This window comes from Seriola lalandi, unplaced genomic scaffold (assembly GCF_002814215.2).
Source record: "Seriola lalandi dorsalis isolate HSWRI2012SDOR001 ecotype SW California unplaced genomic scaffold, Sedor1 jcf7180002054318, whole genome shotgun sequence".
Lineage (NCBI taxonomy): Eukaryota > Metazoa > Chordata > Actinopteri > Carangiformes > Carangidae > Seriola > Seriola lalandi.
The window spans coordinates 671,210-693,071 of record NW_019524871.1 but is presented as its reverse complement, the minus strand read 5'-3'; the positions used below and the strand labels follow the sequence as shown (position 1 = coordinate 693,071).

General features: G+C 43.7%; 1 protein-coding gene across 3 annotated transcripts in view; it reads left to right on the top strand.

The window, feature by feature from the left end:
- Nucleotides 1-21,862, top strand: part of LOC111655473 (axin-2-like) — a 33,931-nt gene that overhangs the window by 7,756 nt on the left and 4,313 nt on the right. Inside the window, exons 1-10 of one of the 3 annotated variants that reach the window (XM_087174143.1) lie at nucleotides 8,697-8,937; nucleotides 10,435-11,378; nucleotides 13,937-14,077; nucleotides 16,848-16,950; nucleotides 18,814-18,954; nucleotides 19,562-19,983; nucleotides 20,100-20,249; nucleotides 20,363-20,596; nucleotides 20,749-20,853; nucleotides 21,474-21,599. In XM_087174143.1, the coding sequence (XP_087030269.1) occupies nucleotides 10,546-11,378; nucleotides 13,937-14,077; nucleotides 16,848-16,950; nucleotides 18,814-18,954; nucleotides 19,562-19,983; nucleotides 20,100-20,249; nucleotides 20,363-20,596; nucleotides 20,749-20,853; nucleotides 21,474-21,599 (2,255 nt within the window). In that variant the 5' untranslated portion in view covers nucleotides 8,697-8,937; nucleotides 10,435-10,545. Of the gene's footprint in view, nucleotides 1-8,696; nucleotides 8,938-9,338; nucleotides 9,553-10,434; nucleotides 11,379-13,936; nucleotides 14,078-16,847; nucleotides 16,951-18,813; nucleotides 18,955-19,561; nucleotides 19,984-20,099; nucleotides 20,250-20,362; nucleotides 20,597-20,748; nucleotides 20,854-21,473; nucleotides 21,600-21,862 lie in introns of those variants that run through there. The other 2 variants (XM_023406901.2, XM_087174144.1) reach the window with 2 other exon arrangements.

The following is a 21,862-nucleotide window of genomic DNA, read 5'->3' as shown; positions in this document are numbered from 1 at the left end:
TCTTTTTTTCTCTCACTGTGGGAAAGTTTTCCCTATCGTTTGTCAGTGCAGTCAGTGAGGTGCAGAGCAGCAGTGCTTTGTTGCCATGTTCCTCTTTGCCTATCTGCTGTGCAGTGTGTTTTGAAACTCACCCTCCCTCTGCACACCTGCTGAGTAGCTGCGTGACACTGGGAAACATCCCACAATAGGGTCAAAACACTTTTATCTTAGTTTTAGTTATGGATTTAGAAACTCTCTCAGGAATAAACGAACAATATGCAGCTGGCCAGAGCTGAGGTCCTGGATGATTGCTCTCTTTTGCTGTATCCAAAACTTCCTTTATTCACAGTAGGTGGGTTTAACTTTTCATCTTGTAAAAATATCATAACCTCAAAGAATAAAGTCAAGGACTGTAATCATACAGTGACTATTTTGAACCTCTTTGTCCCACTCACAAGAGCAAGAGCGGACACACATATGGGTTTAGGACTTCATAAAAGCAAACAGAAATAGTTTAGCATGCTCATAATGTACTGTATGTGCACTTGAGCACTTATGTGCACATTACAGTAACATATGCACACACCCTTCAGAGAAACTGTAGCCCTAGCTATAGTTGCAGGGTTTTTTTGGGGGGTTTGTTTCATTGCTTCTACTACTGTTTGTTTTTCACTGAAACATTAAATTCCACAATTTTTTGAAATTTTGAAAACAGGAAGTTTTTCTTCTTACATTTTGTGTATACCCACGAGTCATTGTGGCTTCTGACCGAAAACAACAGAATGCTACAAATTAAGCTTTGAGAGCGCTTTGCTTTGAAATGGGACTGTCAGGCGTTAGGCACAGCCTGAGAAGCGCATGACTCACACCAAAACCATGAGAGTCTGCATGAGTACTCATTAACGTCCTCGCAAAATGAAGCAATCTTGTCGTTGTTGCTGTGTTCCTTTGAATTTGCTGTTAGGTCTGTTAAGGTAACTCAAGGTTTACTACACAGACTACATTCGTAAAACACTGCAAAAAGTCATCATCCAAGCACATGCTATTTCATGCATATTAGCCCACACACAAACATTCAGCAACAGTATGAAGAAAAAATTAGGGAGAGTGTATGTGTAATGTGTATGAACGAGCATGTTTATGTAAATGAACTATATTTTAACTAATCAATACGAGAGCTGCTCCCAAATCTAATCAATTAGGAGCTGGCGGAGCAGGCCGTACACATGTTGTAACATTTAGGGTAAATAAACACAGCCGCCATCACCACACATGATGGGCAGGTAATCAGCTCATGTGCCAAAACATCCAGCTGACAGCTTTAATTATTATGGATTTTTATGACTAGCACATTTGTTCCCCCTTGTTTCAGTGAGGTAATTTGCATCTGTATGTGCATGACAATCAGAGACTCTTGTTTATACATTTCTCAGGTCTGATACACTATTTATTTTTATTTTTTCAAATTTTATTTATTTTTTTTTATCTCAAAGAACTGCTGAACTTTCAGAAACCAAAACTCTTGCCCAGTAAAATTAAAATTACAGGCTTCAGCGGATGTAATTATTTGGAAAAATTAGGGAATTGATGCCTTGCTTAAGGGCTCAACAGCAGTTGCCGGGGGATAGAAGATTATTACTCATTCTTTTGTTTCCTGCTTTATCAACTGCTGAAAACAGGTGGTGTAGAAAATACCAAGAACAATTCTTTATCTTCAGAACAGTTTCAGTTTGCAGTGTTGGTGTGTTGTCCATAGTGGAGGATTCTGCACCACATGATTTATGTCCACTGCCAACATTCAGTGCCAATGCAGGAAGCAGTGTGCTCCTTAAAAAAAAAAAAAACGGTTGTAGTGGTGAATGAGTGTAGAGCAAGCCTGACTTTCATACAGGAGATTAGAATTCACCTCCTGTGAAAGACCTGCAAAATATGTTTGTTTTTATAACTGCAGCCACTATCTTTTTCTAACCTTGTGTTTAAGTTGCCTAACGCAAACCATACCTTAACCACACATACTTTATTTGTCATAACAATGATCTTGAGGTCCAAACCTTAAAGGTCCCATATTGTATAAAGTGAAATGTCCATGTTTTTTTTTTTTATTATAAAGTAGGTCTAGTTTCTGTAATGCTGTGAAAGTATCAAAGTGCTCAGTCCCCAGAGAAATACACACAGCCTGTATTCAGAAACTTAGCCTTAAAACGAGCTGTCAGGACTTCTGTAACTTTGTGATGTCACAAAAAAGCAGTCACCATCCTCATTTATTCTGCAAGCCCAGCCCACCTGGAGCCATTGTCCAGCCTTGCAGAAATTGGTTTCTCTGAGTGTTTACCTGAAATCTGCATATATTTTTATTCAGTCACTCAGAAAACATTTAGAGCCTCTTCTGATTGGCTCACAGACCTGTTGTTATTAGAGCTCCAGAGAGAAGCCTGAGAGAGGAGATGTAACTACAGATAAAACTACATTGAGATGGTTTTTGGTACTTAAAACCACAAATATATCTTCTTATGGATATCAAAACTTAAACCGTAAAAGTATAAAATATGGGACCTTTAACTTTACCATCATGTGCAGATATTGTATAAAGTGGGAATTGTAAAAAAAAAAAAATCTTCGAAATGGACTTAAAAAACGTTGTCACAGACTGTAATCTAGGGTTTTGCAGAATCAAAATTCTTGTGTCGTCATAACCCAGAACACACAATTTAACATCAGAAATACATTAACGACTCTAACGTTAGCTAGATGTTAAATTTTGGTTGGAAATCGGGTTGACATCACAACCCAATGCTGGCTAATTGACATTTTGACGTTTAACAGACATTGGGTTTCGCTCACGACTAGAAGCTGGTATTCTATATGTCAAGTCACGTCTGAGACGTTTGGATGATGTTGGATTTTGGTGACTTGACATTACAACTTAAAACCAACAAAATAGCAACATCAGCTGTCACCAGTATTCTATGTAAAATTGACGTTGGCATTACACATTGTCCTGACATTGAACTTTGGTCACCCACAACCTACATTCCACCAAATATGTCTAATGGTGTTGGTACCCAGCCACATGCAGTTTTGTACAGATTTAATATTGTAACTGTTGCGTTTATAATCGATAAACCAACAATTTTTTCCCTTATAAACTGATAGTTGCTTAAATTTACATATAAAAGTGTCACTCATCTGTTCACTTATAAAGCTGACACAAACTGTTAATTGGCATTCCACTTTATTTTGCCAGTGTAGCTGCCTTTGAATGGTCGTCCACTTACTTCAAAGTTGAGGCCCTTTTTCATGTGGGGTTTGCATTTTTTTGTCCCGCCTTTGGTAGTTATGCTCACCTCAAATCCCGTGATTGTGAGTTTTTTTTGTTGTGCCCTGTGAAACACTTTGTGGCAAACAGTAGGAAGCAGCCCGAGGTGTGCAAGGCTGTATGATTGGAAATGGGCCTTTTAAGTGACAATAAAAGTAAATTCCATGCATCAGTACACACAGGTGATGAAATACTTGTCGGGTTAATGCTAACCACACAGTGAACTGTTTAGCTTTTGCACAGAATCTGACACTGTGTGTGGACACAGCAGTCACCCACATTTTTCTGTTGGAGCATGGCAGGGTGTGGATATGTTGATATCACAAGGGCTGGTTGTAAAGACTGTATTTCAAACAATGAACCATTGTCATGTCTGCCTGTTGGTTTTATGGTGGCTCTTGCTGCCGACTTCTCCAGAAGTTAACAGTTGAACACTGGAACATTTGATCAATAGGGCCAATTCGTTTCCCTTATCAGTGCATGGATTTGCTGTCAGGCTGAGCCTCAGCCAGTTAGCCGTTGTCAGTTTAAACCACTGGTCTGTAACAAGTGTTGTTCAGCCTCTAATAGGCCTGACTGTTGCTTCATATCAAGCATTTTTCTACATCATTTGTCTGATCTTCATTAAGGATGGCTAACTGAGCTCAAAGTGAACACTCACACATTTCTCTCGCTTTCACAATCACAATGAGAATCACTTGATTCGTTGAGCATGATAAATTGACAAACATAATTAATAAACATGAAATTGTTTCAGTGGAATTACTGCAGCAACGAATGACACAGTTACACAGAGAATTCAGTGTGGGAGGACAATGCACATTAACGTATGTAGAGTGTTCTAACAATAGTCTTAACACTATAGATAGAATGTAATTTTTAATATGAAATTTACCAATGGTATATTTACTATGGCAGTCATGCAATGATGCAATGCAGTGCGCAAAGGTTGTTTTCTGTCAGCTGTTACAGATTGTCTTGCAGCTTAGAAAGACTGAATAACAGACGGACAAACAGACACACACTCTGTCTGTCTGTACAGACTGGCTTGGCAAACATTTGCTCACATCAGATAGGGTTTCAGTTACCACAAAGGTTTGCCAAGCCAAAACGGATTAGGCCAAGCATCACTGGCATTGTTTCTATACATTATTAAACTTTTAAGCCACCGAAAAACAGGATTGTAAGAAAAAAGAGGCAGAGTGGGAAGAGAAAGTAATTATTCATCTTCAGTGCTCACACGCACCCCCACACCTTCTTTAGCAAATCCCTTTCTCAAGTTTCAAAAGATGACCATTTAATTTTACTTATTTTTATTTTTTTATTTTAACCTTGTTGAAAACCTAACTTGATTGTTGTCACCGTTGATTTATTTAGACTTTCCCCAAAGTTGAAATTAAAGTTTATTTTCTCAAATTGGGCCTTTTAAAAGGAATGGTCTTAATAAGCCATAACAAGCGGATGAATGGCTGGCTTCTCAAACTTTAAGGGTGTTATGCACCATGTCCGACTTCAAAGCCCGTCTTAACTCCACACTTTAATTGTATCTTCTTCAAGCCTGTCTGCCTGACCGCCATCTGATTCTGCTGACAACTGCACTCCTCTCTCTTCTTCATGCTCATCCGTCTATCTCTCTATTCCTCCCTCTCCGTCTTTCTACATCTGTCATGACAGATACACTCCCCCTCCCTTCTTTTTTCTTTTAGCTTTTCTAAAGTCACTCTGCTACAAGTGTCAACTCAGGCACGAGCCCTAAATTATTTTTTGGATGAGTGTTGACATCTACCACTCACCCTTCAGCTCATGCAAACAGAATGATGCTATTTTCCCCCTTTTTCTTCTCTCTCTCCACTCTATTTATTTCTCTATCACTCCTTTTTTTTTCTATTTCTCTCTGAGCCTACAAACAGACATTCACGCTTCTCTCCATATGGGCTTTAATTTGCCATTGTCCCCCAAGATATTCCTCGCTCAGGCTTGAGATAAAGGGATAATCACTTCAAAGGGAAGCTACGGGGGAGACTGCCCCCTCCCTCCCAGCTGAAAGGAGAAGTGGACAATACGCTAATTGAGAGGGGGAACTGATCACAGGGTCTGTTCAAAGGGACGACTGGCCACGCCCCCTCCTCCCTCCGACGCACTTAATTTTATTAGTGTTTATGGTGATGCTTCAGCCAAAATTATCACTCAAACCCACCGCAGCCTTTGAACTCCCAAATATTGGGTTATTTGCAATTATCCACCCTCTCCTCTTTTTTTCTGTGCTATTTCAGCACAAGTGTAGGATTTGAGCGGATGAAAGGGCGATAAAACGGGCTGTACAGAATTTATTGTTCGCATTGTGGAAACATATACAGTGGGCTGTGATATGATGCAAATCCAAAAGTTCTTACGAAAAAGCAACAAAAAAGGGAGAACACAGCCTTACTCTTTGACTGATGAAACTAATGATACACCATCAAAGACTTCTCCAGTACAGTACGAACATAGAAAGAAAGAAAGAAAGAAAGAAAGAAAGAAAGAAAGAAAGAAAGAAAGAAAGAAAGAGTTTTCCTCATACCCTACATATCCCCATAATCAAAGTCCTCTGTCTGTTTCCCTGTATCCTGACGTGACACCTGTACTGACAGCAGTGAAATGCATACTTTCTCTCTGCCTTTAATGCAGGCTTTAATTAAAGAGGAGCTTCATTTCCAGTCTGTGGTGATACACCAGATGCCTTTAATTTCTCCTCAACCACAAGCTCTCAATTAGCCTCCAGGTCACCCCGTTTTATTGGGGCTTCATAGCAAGTCAGTGGCAGTACTCTCGTCCTGTATTGTGCTTTTAAAACATTTGGATCTTCCTGTGAAATGGTTAGGGCCCCAACAAAGGGGTCAGGGCAGGGTCAACATCAAAAAGGGGGCTTCTTGGGGCTACTTTACAGCACCCTTTCTCTTTTGTCACTGCTAAACACAAGAGTGGGCATTCAAGGGTCAACAGGTGTGGTCTCATGGGTTTAGGATCTCATGGCACTTCCCAAATGAATTGAAAAAGACAGCAGCTTGTGTTTTGGCTGTAACTTTTGTGATCAGAGAAGTTTGGGTTTTAGAAAATGGATTAAAAACAAACACATCCTGAATAGTTGAATATCCCAAACTTTACATGTCATTAAAAGCAGACGGAGCAAAGCATGAAGGAAGCTTCCTGCCTGTCAGCAAAACTTGAATTGTCAGTGGACTCTTTTTTTTTTTTCTTTTGCAGTGATATGTGCGGCCTAATTTAATTTGAGTGAAGATAACATCTTATCCTGAATGTGAAATATCCCACTTTTAAGATTGTCCTGCACTTCAAAAATTACATTTTATAACCCCTCTATATCTCAGTTCTCCTTTCAAAGTACACTTTAAAGGAGTTAGTGCACAGATAACAGTATGGCTACATATTTCATTGCTTTAATTTGGGCCTCGCTGATCAGCCGAGTGCCCCTTGAACGTCACGGTGCCAATGCCGCTGACCTATTTTGTGATTTCATGTTCCATCTCGCAGACAGCTGGCACTTCCCTTTTGTGAAGCGTTGGAGGCTTTTTGTGCATTTTGGGTGCTGGATTGTTTGGATTTGTGGCAGCAATGTTTGTCTAACAGAACCCTCCAGTATAAACAGTGGCTATGAATGACCTCTTCATATTCACACAGTCACACGCACACATGCGCACTAACACAGACAGACGGACAGACAGAGAAGGCAACTGTACCGTCAGCTATCATATGGCTTTGTGACACCTAGCAGTGAAACTTTCTTGAAAGATTGGGTTTGAAATAAACTGGATTCAATCATCAGACGAGCTCACAGCATGCAGGAAGTGGTTGGCAGGATGTCAATGTAATCAACTGGATTCCTCTGCTATAGGCTACAAAGAAAACAAGAAAGATTTGCTACTGCACATATATTTGTTAGCAAGCTGCAGTCTGCTAAAATTACTTAGCAAAATATATCAGAACTAAAGAGTACGAGTTTGAAACTTGTATCTAGCCTGGCTGCAGGATGCAAAGTTCTGACCATCTAAATTGAAAATAATAAGGTCACTGAACAAACAGCAGTCAACAGTGTCAATCTGGATGAAATTACATGCCACGATAAACCATTTTGCCTAGTGTAAAGACTTGGACAAATGCACAGAGATGCTGGCAACAACTATAAATCCACGTGGGAGCTGCTACATAGCATGCTTATTTCTCTATGTATAACTCGACATGAATTAATCACCACTTGAGGACCTCGGAGAAGTTGGATTTCATTAGTTCCCTTGTCCTGTACCATCATGAGAGTTTTGTGAATTTGAATCCTCTGACTTATATAATTATATTCTCCTTTAAAGTTGATTTTCAACATCAAAGGGACAATATAGCCTTTGAAGTACCATGGGATTGGATCACCGTCTAACCCACTCTTTAAGATTCTGTCACAATGACATTAGGGAAGTCATGTGAATTAAAAGACTAGAGAACAGCTCTTGCCTTTGCTCTCTGTCCAATTTCAATCATAATGTCATGCTGTGCCATTTTCCCTGAATGTGGAAACTGGCAAGTGTGTTAGGTTGACATCTTTGTGGCTAAAAGCCTGTGACTAATATGTAAATTATTTGACAGTTACACTCTATAGGATTATCAAATCAGGGCTATAACTTCAAAAAGAAAGAAAAGTTTTGAACAATTGTGGACATTGTTTAAAATTAGATTTTGCCACAAATTCTTTACTGTCACTCCCCTGATTCTGGTAATTCTGTAATTAAGTAGGAATATTACAGGAATGACATACGGATAAAATTCCCTATACATTGTACATTAATATAGAAATATTAAAGAAATATCTTGCTGTACAATATGAGATAAATATATAACAAAATGTTTTGTAAACCCTATCATAATGGCTTCCCCTCAGACAGTGGGACACACTAAACTCACTCCTGTCACTCGGTCAGGCCACAGGCAACAAAAGTATCGCTTTTGTTTGCTTTGTGTTTCTGTTGAAACTTTGTGTAGTAACAGACGGACTGTAAGAATAATGCTATTGGCGCGGTAGATCACTTACTTCTGACGCTCCAAAGCCTCGGGGAGTTGGCTCTAGATTGCTTGTCTTTGATAAGGTCCTGGCACACAAGTAAATCTTTTCCCTGTCGAGAAAAGTTTATTCAATATCATTACACGTCTATACGCATGGGTTTGCTTGTGAAGAATCATTAAACAAAACATCTACTCTAATGTGTGGCTATTCCTATGGCTTTATCTTTATTTTGGTTTAGTTTATTTTGTTTTATTTCGTTGGTTGTTGCGAAGATGAAACGCTGTGTTTTTATGTATCTTCCGGGACCAGACCAGCGGTTCCTTACTTTGAAGTCCACAGTTAAACCCTTAGCCCAGTTGGTGTAGGAACAGCCCGGAGGATTTCTACCGCCTGCCATGACTTCTTGAAACACTACCTGAGGAGAAAAGTCGATAGCGAAACGCTTCTCTCTTTTATTCGCGGCTGCATTCAAATTGTCCGATGTGATAGGACATTACAGGACGGAGAAGAGCGCCGGGGCGGTTTATGGCACAGCCTGTTGTTGGACTACTTTACTTTCACGTTTTCTAATCAGTGAGGCTACTCCGGTACATGGATGGTAAGTTGTAGGAAAGCTGTTCCACAGGCCCCCTCTCTTGGCCGCTTTGATGTGCTGCTGCTGAGCTTTGAAGTTGAGAAATGCGGGCTATGTTTCTTGTTTGTGGGCGAGAAATACGGTGAGATAGATAAGAAGCTTATGTGTGTGTGTGTGTGTGTGTGTGTGTGTGTGTGTGTGTGTGTGTGTGTGTGTGTGTGTGTGTGTGAATGTATGAATGTGTAGCCCAGATAAAAACCGAATATTTGTCGGGTGGTGAGTCTTCTAGCTGGGAAAAAAGTGGGATGTATTCTTCAGTCAGACCCCCCCCTCTCCTCCTCCTCCACCTCCTCTTTTACCTCCTCCAGATTTTGACACCCCCAGTGATCTACATAGGGACTGAGCCTGCCTACTCTGAGGTCAGTTGTTGAATGGGACAGGGTACATTAAGCTACAGTGGTTGTTTTGCAGCGAGATAGGACACATGTGGCACGGCACAGGCTTGAATTAGTCCGTCGTTGGTTTTTTTGTGCTGGATTACTGTCTGGAGAGTTTTGGACTGTATTCGGCTCTACTGAAAATGGAGTAATAGTTCAACTTTTTCACGGGCTTTACCCTGGTGTGATCTGCTCTGCGATGGTATGTTGTTTTACGCACGTTTATTCAGCCTTCACCCATTGGATTTTTAGCATCGCTTGTATTATGCTGTAGAGTTACACTGCCTGTTGAGACTGTATGAATTATTATGTAGCATGTGTAACTGCCAACCACACAGTTTATGCCGTTTTAGTTGCACATCATTGCAACAACATTGCAGTCTCTGTAGTTTTGACGCTGAGGCTCCGATTAAACTCAGGTACTGGATAAGGTTTTACCACAAATGTATCAAGTCTGTCTGTCGTTTCGGCAGTTCAGACAAGTTGCCGGGGCTGTGACTTTAATAATGTGCTGTAATAGCCTTCTTGGGCAGATATTAAGGCGATTGATCGCTTATATTTACGCATGAGCGGCTAGCTTTTCCCGCGGGACTTTTTACCCCTCGTACATTACAACGTTTGAGGTCATTGTGGTGCAGATCAGATGCATTTCCACTCGTCTGTGTATTTCTGAAATGGTGAGGACAAGTGTAGGCTCCGTGTGTATGATGCAGACAGGGGTAGGGTACGGTCGTCCGAAACAGATTGGGAATTAATTGGAGTTGAAGCCTGTGACATGGACTCGTTAGGAAAACACGTGTAAGCCACAGTTGTGAGAATACGGTTTTGGAGAGGAGTGAGGCTGTGTGAGATGATTATTCTTGTAAAATGTTTTTTGATGTGACAGATCAATGCACGCTGAGAATGTAGGCTGCAGTTGATCTCTCATTTAGATTATAAATAGATAAATGAAACGAAAAAAACCTTTCATATTTCCTTTCTCTGTGAACCCGGCGAGTGTTTTTGAAGGGGACTGTTTACTTGATGTCTTTCTTTGAAGTTCAGCAGGATCTGGCTTTGATTAGATCAATACTTTGTGTTTCAGAGTGAAGAGGAGCTAAGAAGCTCCCCCGCTGCTTTTAGAGAGTGAGGAGGATTAGGCTGGAGCTCAGTGGAGGCACGACGGCACTCTCACACGGCAACCGGAGCTGGAGCCATGAGCAGGGCGCTTACGGAGCACATCAACAGTAGCTTCCGAGAAGATGCTCCTCGTCCTCCGGTACCGGGGGAGGAGGGAGAGGCGTCATGCTACAACCCCAGCAGATCTGCCAAAATGAGAGCCCAGAGCAAGGTTAAAGATACCCCCTCCGCCGCCGCGCCTTCCGGCTCCACACCGCGGAGGAACGAGGATGGACTCGGGGAGCCAGAGGGCAGCGCGTCCCCGGACTCGCCGCTAGTCCGGTGGACAAAGTCTCTGCATTTTCTCCTGGGCGACCAAGACGGCGCTCACCTCTTCAGGACCTTTTTGGAGCGGGAGAATTGCGTGGACACTTTGGACTTTTGGTTCGCCTGCAACGGCTTCAGGCAAATGGACTTAAAGGATACCAAAACGTTGCGAGTTGCCAAAGTTATTTTTAAGCGGTACATCGAGAACAACAGCATTGTCGCCAAGCAGCTGAAACCCGCCACCAAGACCTTCATAAGGGATAGTATTAAGAAACAACTAATAGATTCTGCCATGTTTGACCAGGCACAGACGGAAATTCAGTCCAACATGGAAGAGAATGCATACCAGATGTTCTTGACCTCTGACATATACCTCGAATACGTGCGCACCGGCTGCGAGAACGCGGCGTACATGAACCACAGCGGTCTCGGCAGTCTCAAGCTGATGTGCGGATACCTTCCTCCTCTCATGGAGGAAGAGGAATGGAGTTGTAATGACCTGAAGGCAAAAACGTTAGGGTCTGTGGTTGGACTGTCTTCGAAAACCCTGAGGGCTACTGCTACCATCCGGACAGCAACTGAAGTCCTGGAGAACAGTTGCAGGTAGGAGCAGCGCTCACCTCAGCAATGCATGTCTGTGTCATTACATCTTAGTGCATGTTGGGTTTTTTTTGAGCATTGCTCAAGCTACTGTTCTCATGATCACCATTCCTCCATTAGTTTAACTACAGTGAATATGTGGCAGTTGAAAGTTATTTCACAAATTCCAAAGAGAGAGATAAAGGCACTTAATCAAAGGGTCTCAGAGGAACATGCCTGTATATTTGTGCCCTCCTGCCTTGCAGTTAGCCAAGGGGTTGGAGGGGTGGAGGGGCGGGGTGGGTACAAAACATCAATGGATCCGAGCCTTCCTTTTAAGTAAATGGTGTCTTGCAGGCAGCCCTCTGCTGGCTTGCTCAAGTTTCCTGTGCTTTGAAACCCTTCCTCCGGTTCAGGCACAAATTCAGACACCAAGTCTCATGACTGTTACAGCTACATGAAACAGTCTGATGCTGTTGTAAAGTTATGCGGTATTTTCGTTCATTCTGCTCACTATGCCATACATTTATTGTATGATGTCAAAAATCCCCCTAACCCGGAGAAATGCTAGTGCAGAGTTAAAAGGACTTGTGCAGCCAGTCTCATGCCAAGCGGAGATATTGTTCCCTTGGTCAGAGATGAAAGTAGAACTGTTTGTGGAAATCATTTGGGCTTTTATCTTAAGAGCTCATCCCACACATTGTCCAACAGCTGAAATCTGTTCAAAAAAGCCAGGAACATTTTCAAAAACTGGATTTTATTCACGGGCCTGCATCAAAGGGCACTTAAAAGTTTTTCACTCGACTTCTTTGTCCTCACATCTGGACGCAATTATTACTTCGAGGTTTGACAAAGTCTTGATATTTGGTTTAGTAGGAAAGGAGCAATTTATAGATAATCCATACTTTCCCTGTCAAGTTAACTAAACATTTAGGGAGACTAGGGATTAGAAATGGTCTCCAGCATGACTTTTTGATGACATTGTAAAAACTAATTGATTAAGTCTAGTAACTGAACTTAAACACTCCCTTGAGGATTTTATCCTTCATGTGAGCAGATGTCAGATAACATGATAGCACAGTTAACTCATTTGCTTCAAAGTGATCACGTTGAGTTTGGGACCAATAAGCACAGGGTTTGTTGACATGTGGGCATCTCCTGGTTTCCTGGTGTGATCCCCTGCATTCTTGTTTTTCACTGAAAGAAAAGCAGGAGGGAGAGAGCCCCCTCTTTCTCCCTTCCGTCACCCGCGCTCTCCCCCTTTCCCCCTGCCCCTCACCATCTCTTTAGGTCAACCAATTTCCATCTCAAACATGTGGAACTAATTTTGCCACTGCACAGATTCCTTTTTTTCCCTCTTTTTGAGAAACCTCCAATACTCAACTCCAAAGTGATAGAAAAACACAACAACAAAACATCCTCAGCTCAGTTCCGCAGCTTCAACCACCAAAACCACTTTGCCATAGATTGTGTGTGTGTGTGTGTGTGTGTGTGTGTGTGTGTGTGTGTGTGTGTGTGTGTGTGTCAGTGTTTTCCTTCCTCTTTCTCCTCTATCCAGCGCTTTTATCTCTCCTTTTTGAAAAAGAAAATCTGTCTGACAGAGACTAAGCATGCTTTGGAGGGAGACAGGGAGAGACAAGAGGAGGGGAAGGGGGAAGAAAGACAGAAAGAAAGAAAGGAAGAAAGGAGATGGAGAAACAGAGCAGGGGGTGCAGAGAGCCCAGCTGTGCTAAATACCTGACTCTTTGCGCGGACCTTCCAAAGGTCAGGTTTGAGCTTGGGGCCTACGGCTTTAGTCATGCTGGGGTTCTCCTCTCAGCACTCCCGGCAGAAGGCATTCTCATAAAGAAAGGGGCCCTCCTTCCCCCTTTCCATCTCTCCCTCCCTCTCTAAAGCTCAAGTTCCCCCTTCCTCTTCTTCCCTCCCTCTTCCTTGTCCACCCCCTTCACTACTGGAACAGGAATGCAACACAGCAGGAGAGAGTAGAAAGACAGAGAGAGAGAGAGAGAGGCTTTAGAAAGGAAAGCAGGGGAGAGTGGTAAAGGAGGGGCCCCAGACTGGACGATATAGAGAAGGAGAGATAGAAGTGGGAGAATGTGAAAGAGAAAACATTCCAAGGAAAGAGAGTGGGGTTTCTGAGTGGAAAAGTGCAGGAGTAATGGTATAGAGACAGCAGAAGAGAGAAGGAAGGGGAAGCAAGCAAGGCTGCTCACTTCACCATGATCACAACTCAACCCCCCCCCCCCTTCCACAAACACACACTGCCCCTGTATATTAAGGAGGGGGGGGGGGCATAAAAGAGAGGGTGAAAGAAAGAAAGAAGAGACAAGAAAAAAATAACATGGCTCCATCTCTAACACTTGTCACATTCCCCCCCAGGCCCCAAAGTCTCATAAAAATGACTCTTAATTACAGAAATCTGCAGGGAATGTCAACAAAACAAACTCTGAGCTGTCACGTTTGCTTTTAAAATCTGATCAAGTGAACAACAGGAAATAGAAGCAAATAAACTTAACCCGACTGTGTCACATCTCTGCCTAATCAGACATCACGGTAAACAAACCATCCTGGGTCTTTCACAGGTCCCACCGTCGAGGAGACCCCGCCAGCCCCTACTTTGTGAACTCCGGCTACATTTTTGCCCCTGCCACCAGTGCCAACGACAGCGAGATCTCCAGCGATGCCACGACAGATGATTCCATGTCCATGACAGACAGTAGTGTGTAAGTGTTTTTCTAGTTTTTCATTGAAATCAAAAAGTGTGTCGGTCAGCTTCATTTGAACCCAGATTGCTCTGGAGATAATGTAGCAACTCCAAAAGGTTAATTTCCATTCCGCTGATCTTGGCCAAAGCTCTGTGAATTTTATTATTTCCATAGTATGTAAACGTGCCCGGACTAGAGTTCAGTCAACACCTTTCCAGGAAAAAGTCTAGGGGTGTGAAGAAAAATATTTGGCCCTTTAGTTTTACAGACTCAGCTTTTCTTTGGGCCAGGGGACTGCACTGTTGCAAAATAATGGCCTGTAATGTATTTTAATTATCCTCTATGATTGACTCCAGGTAATTCTATTAAAGTGTAGTTGTTGCTGTGGCCTCCAGGGAGATAACTCTGGGAAAGTCATTATGACTGAAGACCTTTTGAAGTATATTCTGATGCGTTACAGGCTGGAGAGAAGGGAGAAAAAATGAGAACGTCTTGATGTGGGTGGGGGCGTTGCCTCATTTTCCTCAAAGTTGAAATGTATCCATCCCACCCTTCTGCCACAACAGACTTGTTTTTTTTTTTTCATATTATCTAATCGCTTTTTCCCTTTGAAGAGATGGAGGAGAGGGGGAGGAAAATGGCCATTCGGGCCTCAAGACAAACTCATTGAAAAATGTTGGCATCAAATGAAAGGAGGCTTACTCACATGGTGGGTCGGTTTCCTGCCACTGGCCTCTGCAGCGTGCTGAGATCATGTGTCTGCGAGGCTTTCACAGGGGTTACTCATTTCTAGACCTTGGGACAAGGCATAAGGAACTCCCCCTGACCACACTAGGGCACCCCCAAAAAAATCACCTCCACCCTCCCAGTCCTACAAAGCTTCTCTCCTCCAGCCTCCAGAGCCAATAGCAGGAGTGGTGAGGCTCAAAGTACTAGGGAGTGAGAAAATAAAGTGCATGGAGTATAAAGGGCTTAACTGAATCGCTTTCAGCCTATTGTTAGGTGAGGGGAGCTTAGGGGGATAAGAGGGTGGCTGGCTGCTTTGAAAATGACTTGCACAACTGAATAGGAGATCCCCATAAAGTAAGGGCCCATGAAACCATGAAAGAGTCCACGGCTGTTTTCTCTTCCCCAACCTGGACAAAGCATCCAGCCGTCACATGGTTCACCGGGATGGGAACAGTATGGACATAGTTGTTCGGACATGATAAAACATAGTTATCGAGAAGGAAGTTGGCGAGCTTTGTTTGTTAATGATGTTTTCCCGCTAAGTTTGAGGTTCTTGTTTCTGCACAAGCTCCTCTGGGCTGTTGAGTTTTACTTTTGAAGAGTTTCCTGTGTTTCTTCCTGCGCCTTGAGGGATGGTGGCTTGTAGTCTCGGGGGTACAGTTTGTGAAACATTGATTTTGGTAGTAGGGCCTGCAAGAAGCTCGCTGCAGCTCGGGTGATTTCAGCAGCGTGGCTCCACTATCTGATTTTTTTGACAATGTCACTCTCAAATGTTAGTTGCAGCACTTGTTCAGATGAAAAAAAACAAAACACCACCATGTGCCAAAGTCATATTTTAATAGTTATCACCAAGGTCTTTGACACAGAGATCTCTCCTGTCCTTGTCCCTAGCTCTCGTTTCCCTCTGCCCCTAACTAATATTCATGAAAAAAAAAAACACAGCTTCTTCCTCTCTCATTTAAGGGAACAATTTGATTAGTGTGTCCTTTTATAGTGGTTAACAGGCACACAGCAAATTTGAATCTCATTTCCCAGATAAAGAACAAGAAGAGGAGGATTTGGGAAGGGGGGTGGAAGAAAGGGTGGGGGGATTTTTTTCTCTTTTTGCTTATATCTTATTTATGGATTTACTTGGACGCTGGGGAATGCTGCTGCACCAACTTCAAACATTACCTTATCTTACAAACCAGCCTTTTGATGTTGCTGAGATCAGAGGCTCACAGCAGAGCGCTTGCCAAACGAAGATGGCAGCGGGTGCATATGTGCATGAGTGTGAGATTTCAAAGAGGCAGCAGAAAAAGTAGCGTTTGGGCTAGGTCAGACACTTCTGAGCAGCCAAAACGGCCAAGATAATTGGCCCAGCTTAAGTGGCAGCTGACTGGAAAAGCTAGCAGACACAGAATGAAAAATGGAGAATAAGATTCCCAGAATAAATGCTTAATTGTCCGGAGACTACTATTCCTCGCTACATCTTGATTTTCATATTAATATATCAGAGCACCAAAGCCAGCAGCACTTTAGCCACATTTGCTAGACTGCTTTAACCTGTTGTAGTTTCTGACCCAAACCAGCTACTGAGGTAAGCGCTACTTCTTCTGCTTTTTAAACAACCACTGTCAGAGTTGACAAGGACTGATGTAATCTTATCAGTGGGACTCTTCTTTTGAAGCCCACAGGGATGTTTAGCATATCTCTCCCATTGTCCTGGTGTGTTTTGTTATGTGTGTTTTTGTTGCCTTGGCTTCAAGGGCTCCCGGCCTTTTGATTTAGCTGTAATGTGCCTAGTGGGTGGTTACTGGGTGGTGCTTTGTCGGTCACTTCAATGATAAACTGCCTCCTAAGGGATTGACTACTGGTGCTAATGCACCAACTGTTTGTGTGTATGTACTGTGACTCGATGAGTAGCAGTAAATCATCGAAAATAACATCCGCTGGAGAACTGGTTATAACAGATTGGTTAATTATAATTAATGACCTTCTGAGTGGTCTTTGACAGCACTTTACTTCTTCTTTGTTTTTTCTCCACATGGTAACGTATAATACCTTTTGGTTTTTACAGAGATGGAATCCCTCCATACAAACTTGGCACCAAGAAGCAGCTCCAGAGAGAGATACATCGCAGTGTCAAGATCAATGGCCAGGTTACGCTACCCCACTTTCCTGTAAGTCCTACTTCCTTAAGTTCTACTTCCTGTCTCAGTGTTTCCCTTTTTGTAATCTGCTGAACTCAAACTTTTACACACTGACAGACAACTGGGTCCTGATTCCCTCGAGGAGATGTGCTTTATTTTATTTTTTTCAGCGCTCATGTTGTGACAGAATACTATATTTCATTCCCCCCGCTCGTTTTCATATAAAAGTCTGGGTAAATGAAAGGCAGAATTTGCATACCACTTCACTTCTTCTTCAGCTGTTTCAAGCCCCTCCTTTTCCCCCGTCCCAGTCGCTTCTGTAGGGCTGTAAATATAAACTTGTGTAGTCATCTCTGTGTTCTGTCTCAGCAACTGTAGTGTGTCACAAAGTATCATAACTTCATATGTTTTTGTGCATCAATGATCGCTGTGGTAATGGACACAATGATAAATTCAACTTCAAGATTACTATTTGAAGTGGATTAATTATTACCAAAACTACTCTTACCCTCCCAGAAGATGAATAGGAGGCACGTCACTATTAAATTCCACTTTCCTCTACTGCCACCCTACTGTCTGGTCCCATTAGTATTTGGGTCAGGCAGTGTATGTGCTTTGAATTCAGCATTTTGTTGACCTGCTGAAGTTGTTTTGGGAAGGTTTAAGGAATTGTGTTAGGACAGACTGACACAGGTTAGGAGGTGGGTCTGTTTGAGGCAAGAAAAAAGATATGAGATTCTTTTGTCTTCATATCCAAACACAGGTATGTGTATGTGGAAGAGTTGTGTGTGTGTGTGTGTTTGTGCATGTATTTGACAGTGTTGTCTGTTCCCCCTTTTTTCTCTCTTCTCTGTCTTCTCTCTCTCAATCGCTCCCTCTTTTCCTTTCCCACTTGCACTCCTTTAATGTCTCCCTCCTGATTTGGAGATGGCTCTGTCTCCCATGATGCACCAGCCCCAGGCAGCAGGGGCCCCGTGCAGGGCTGGCGCTCCTTTGCCAGCAGCTCCGCTTGCCTTTCTTCTTCTTCCCTTCATCGTGTCTACAAAGAGATGAGAAGAACAACAAAAAAAGAGTCAAAATCAAGAAAGCCAGTGTGCCAAATAACAAAAAAGTAAGAAAGGGAGAGTGAAAAACCAGTGCATATAGTTAAAGAAAAAGGAGGATAATGTGACCAGAGTACCTCTGAGCTGCCCTGCATGCAGCCAGGAAATAAATTACTACTTCCCCTCAGATCTTCCCAGTATTTGACTCGTCTATCCTCTCCCTCCCTCTTTTCCCTCCTTCTCTGTCTCGCTCTCTCCCTGCCACTATTGCCACTTCACAAACGCACATCTCAATCCTCTTCCTCTTTTTTCATGCTGTTAATTTTGTCCCCCTCTCCCTTTTTTCTACTCCTCTCCTCACTCTCTCTTCTCTGTCGATATCTGGCTTTTATTCGGAGATTTAAAGCTGCGTGTCCCTCCCACCCCTAGTGTGCGTTTGATGTTTGACAAGGGCCCTTTGAAGTGTGCTGACTTCAGAGGCTGCCTAGCTGATGGCTTGGTCGGGCTACAGAGGGTGCAGGCAGGGGGCCTCCCCTCCGAGCGAGACCAACTGCTACCCCACCATCACTACCCCCTTCTCTCCCCCTCGCCCAACAGCCTGGCACTGCCAAGGGCACTGGGCATGAGAAGATCTGGGGAGGGATGGGCGGCGGAGAAGGTTTGGGTTAGCTCGAGGGCAAGGGCATCTGGATTAGGCCTTTTGGAATAGTAGCAGGCTTTTTGGAACAAGATAGGATTAGGGCAAGGGCAGTGGATTAATGCACCATATTGCATCTGTCAGAAACACTAAGCAGTTACACTCACACACACACTCTAAAGTGTCCTTCCCCCTGTGTTGCTTACCCTGCAGAGGACATACCGGCTGCCTAAGGAGATGACCCCTGTTGAGCCCTCAGCCTTTGCCGCCCAGCTCATTGCCAGGCTGGAGAAGCTGAAGCGAGAGCAAGACACCATGAGTTCGCTGGAAGAGAGGCTGCAGCAGATCCAGGAGGTATGCGCGCACACAAACCTGTTCTACAAAGCCCAACACCTCCACCTACACTGAGCATGGCTGCCACTTGGAAATTCTAACTTGTAACCAAGTTAGCTTGGGACGACGGTTGCGTACTGCACTACAAAAGCCCGTATGCCAGCTTTAGCATGTCGAAGAACAGGGAAAAACCAAGGGATTTGAAAGTCTGTCTTGGTTTAGCTACGTCTTCCCTTTTCCTCTCTGTCCTCCATTATTTCATCTGGAGGAACTTTCAAACTTATGTTTCTAGACACACTTGAAGTTCCTTCAAATAGTTAGCACTTAGCTACTCTCCAGTGGCACGTTTACTGAGTATGTGTAGTGCCAGTCTCTTTGTGAAGCACAGGCACACTCTGCATTATAGATGAAGTGCACCCAAAGCCTGTTAGCGAAGATAACAGTGCGGCAAAAAGGAAACTCAAATCAAGTTATCCAGGCGTTTGCTCTCACTGACTTCAGAGTACGATAGATATAAGTTGGTGTAAGTTGAGACATAAATTCCTCTGCTTGCTGCCTTTCCCACGTGTGACTGTGTATGAATTTTTTTGTCAATTGCAATAACCTTTTCTTTTCTTTGCCTGTCCAGGAGGAAGAAAGGGAGGAGAGCAGCGACCTTGCCAGCAACACCTCCCTCCATCACCCTCTTCTCCCATCTGGCAGTCAATGCGAGGAAGACCCCCAGGCTATCCTAGACGAGCACCTATCCCGTGTTCTGAAAACACCTGGTTGCCAGTCACCAGGCGTGGTTCGGCACTCGCCGCGCTCACGCTCCCCAGATCGGACGGGTGCTGTGGTGTCTTCTGGCCACGGGCCCTTCTTTGGTGCTTATCCTGGGGCCGCCAAGGTTCTGATGACAGGCAAGCAGTCCACAAAGCACATCCACCATCACTACATCCACCATCACCACGCTGGGCCGAAGACCAAGGAGCAGATCGAGGCCGAGGCGGCTCAGCGCGTGCAGTGCCTCTGCCCTCCAGGGGGCACCAATTATTCTGACTTCACCCCTGCGTGAGTGTAACTTCTGAACATCGTACATTAGCTCTTAGTACCTGCCTTCCTAAGTTTTCCTGCTAGTAAAGCTGGTCGGTCTCTGGTCATAACTTGGCTCTCTCATCTCCTTCCAGTCGCTGCAGCACTTTGTCCAGACGGCCAGTCAAGGCCACAGATGAGGGCGTGTCTTCACCGCGCCTTCCACTTGATGCCACTGATCGCTCTCAGAATGTTTGGCAGTGGATCCTAGAGAGTGAGAGGCAGGGCAAGCACAAGCCACACAGGTAGGTGTCTTCCAGGAATCATCACATTATTTGTAACAAACAACATTAGAGTGTTGAGGCCACAGCTCAAATATATTATATATTGACCCTTTTTTTTTTTTTTATCCTAACAGCACTCAAGGTCTGAAGAAGTCCAGCCCACTTGACTCCAAGACCCTGCCTGGTCGGACTAACTACTCTTGGGGTGGAGGAGGCATCGGCAGTGGGGCTCACCTCCGTGGACACCACCCTGGCCACCCGTTCATCCAGGATCCAGCCATGCCACCCCTGCCCCCACCCAACACCCTGGCACAGCTAGAGGAGGCCTGCCGCAGACTTGAAGAGGTCTCCAAGCCGCCAAAACAGAGGTAGGCAAATTTGGACACCAAAACTGCCAATCATACATATTCCCCATCTTTCTCTTGACCGGCCGCATCAGAATACAGTGTAAATGATGTCCAGTGGTTTCTCTTCCCATTGATGTGAGTACTGATTAGTAATTGATCTCTGATTTTGACAGGAATTCAACAGCAGCCAGCAGCCTTCAGAGAGACAGGAGCCATCCAGCAGCTGCCTTCCCCACTGGAGGAAGCCCTCTAGCCAGCCCTGGACTCCAAACAGACGAGTACGGGCGTTTTCTTTTACTTCTCGCTTTTTGAATCCATAACACAATCCTGTCTTTCTTTCTATCACTCTTTTTTCTTTTTCAACTGCTTTCTAGCTTTCTAGTTTTCCAGATTTAATTCCTCAGACATGTTTTTTAATGCCCCCCCCCCCCCAAGCTTGTGTTTTCACCCTCTTCCTCACAGATTTTTCTTGCTCTTCCCTTCAAAGAGAGATGTTGTGAGTCAGCATAGCTATGTCTTTGAACTCCTCTTCTCTCGCTTTTTAATCATTTAAGATTAAACATGCTTTAATATGGAATCCTAACTACCCACCAGTCTCCCAACACACACACTCACCACTGGAACCCAACAAAGATGTGTTAAGTAGCCCCTGGTAACTCAAATTTATCAGCCCCCTTCATACATGTGTTGTTGAAAGGGGTAGGTGTTTGATGTTAAGCTGCAGCCACCTGACTGTGAGGCCTCTTTTAGTTTTAATTGGATGACCCTCGGTGAGCCAGCTGTCTGTTGGCATCCTTAATTAATAATACTCCAAAGATTCTTTGTCTACATTCAACACCCTGACTTCATCTCCTACAAGTTCAGCTTTTGAACGCCATTTTTCATTTTGCGTTTTCAGGTCTAAGGAACTAGTGGTCACCTACTTCTTCTGTGGTGAAGAGATTCCCTATCGCAGCATGATGAAGACCCACTGCCTCACCCTGGGACACTTCAAGGAGCAGCTTAGCAAGAAAGGCAACTACCGGTAAATATGATGCACTGACAACAGCACACAGATCACAGTACACTACCACATACTCGGGTAGATGTCTATTTGCACCTGTTCGGACAGGGCTGGTGCTGTAGCAGCGTGTATGTATGTGTGTGTACGTGCATTTGTTATTGTACTTGTATATGCTTGTCTGCCGAGTGGGAGTGTGAAATCCTGGAGCCCAATAGTTGAAAAGAAACTGGGCTGATCCACTGTATTCAGAGCTTACAGAGAGAGGGGAGAGAATGGGGGGCGTG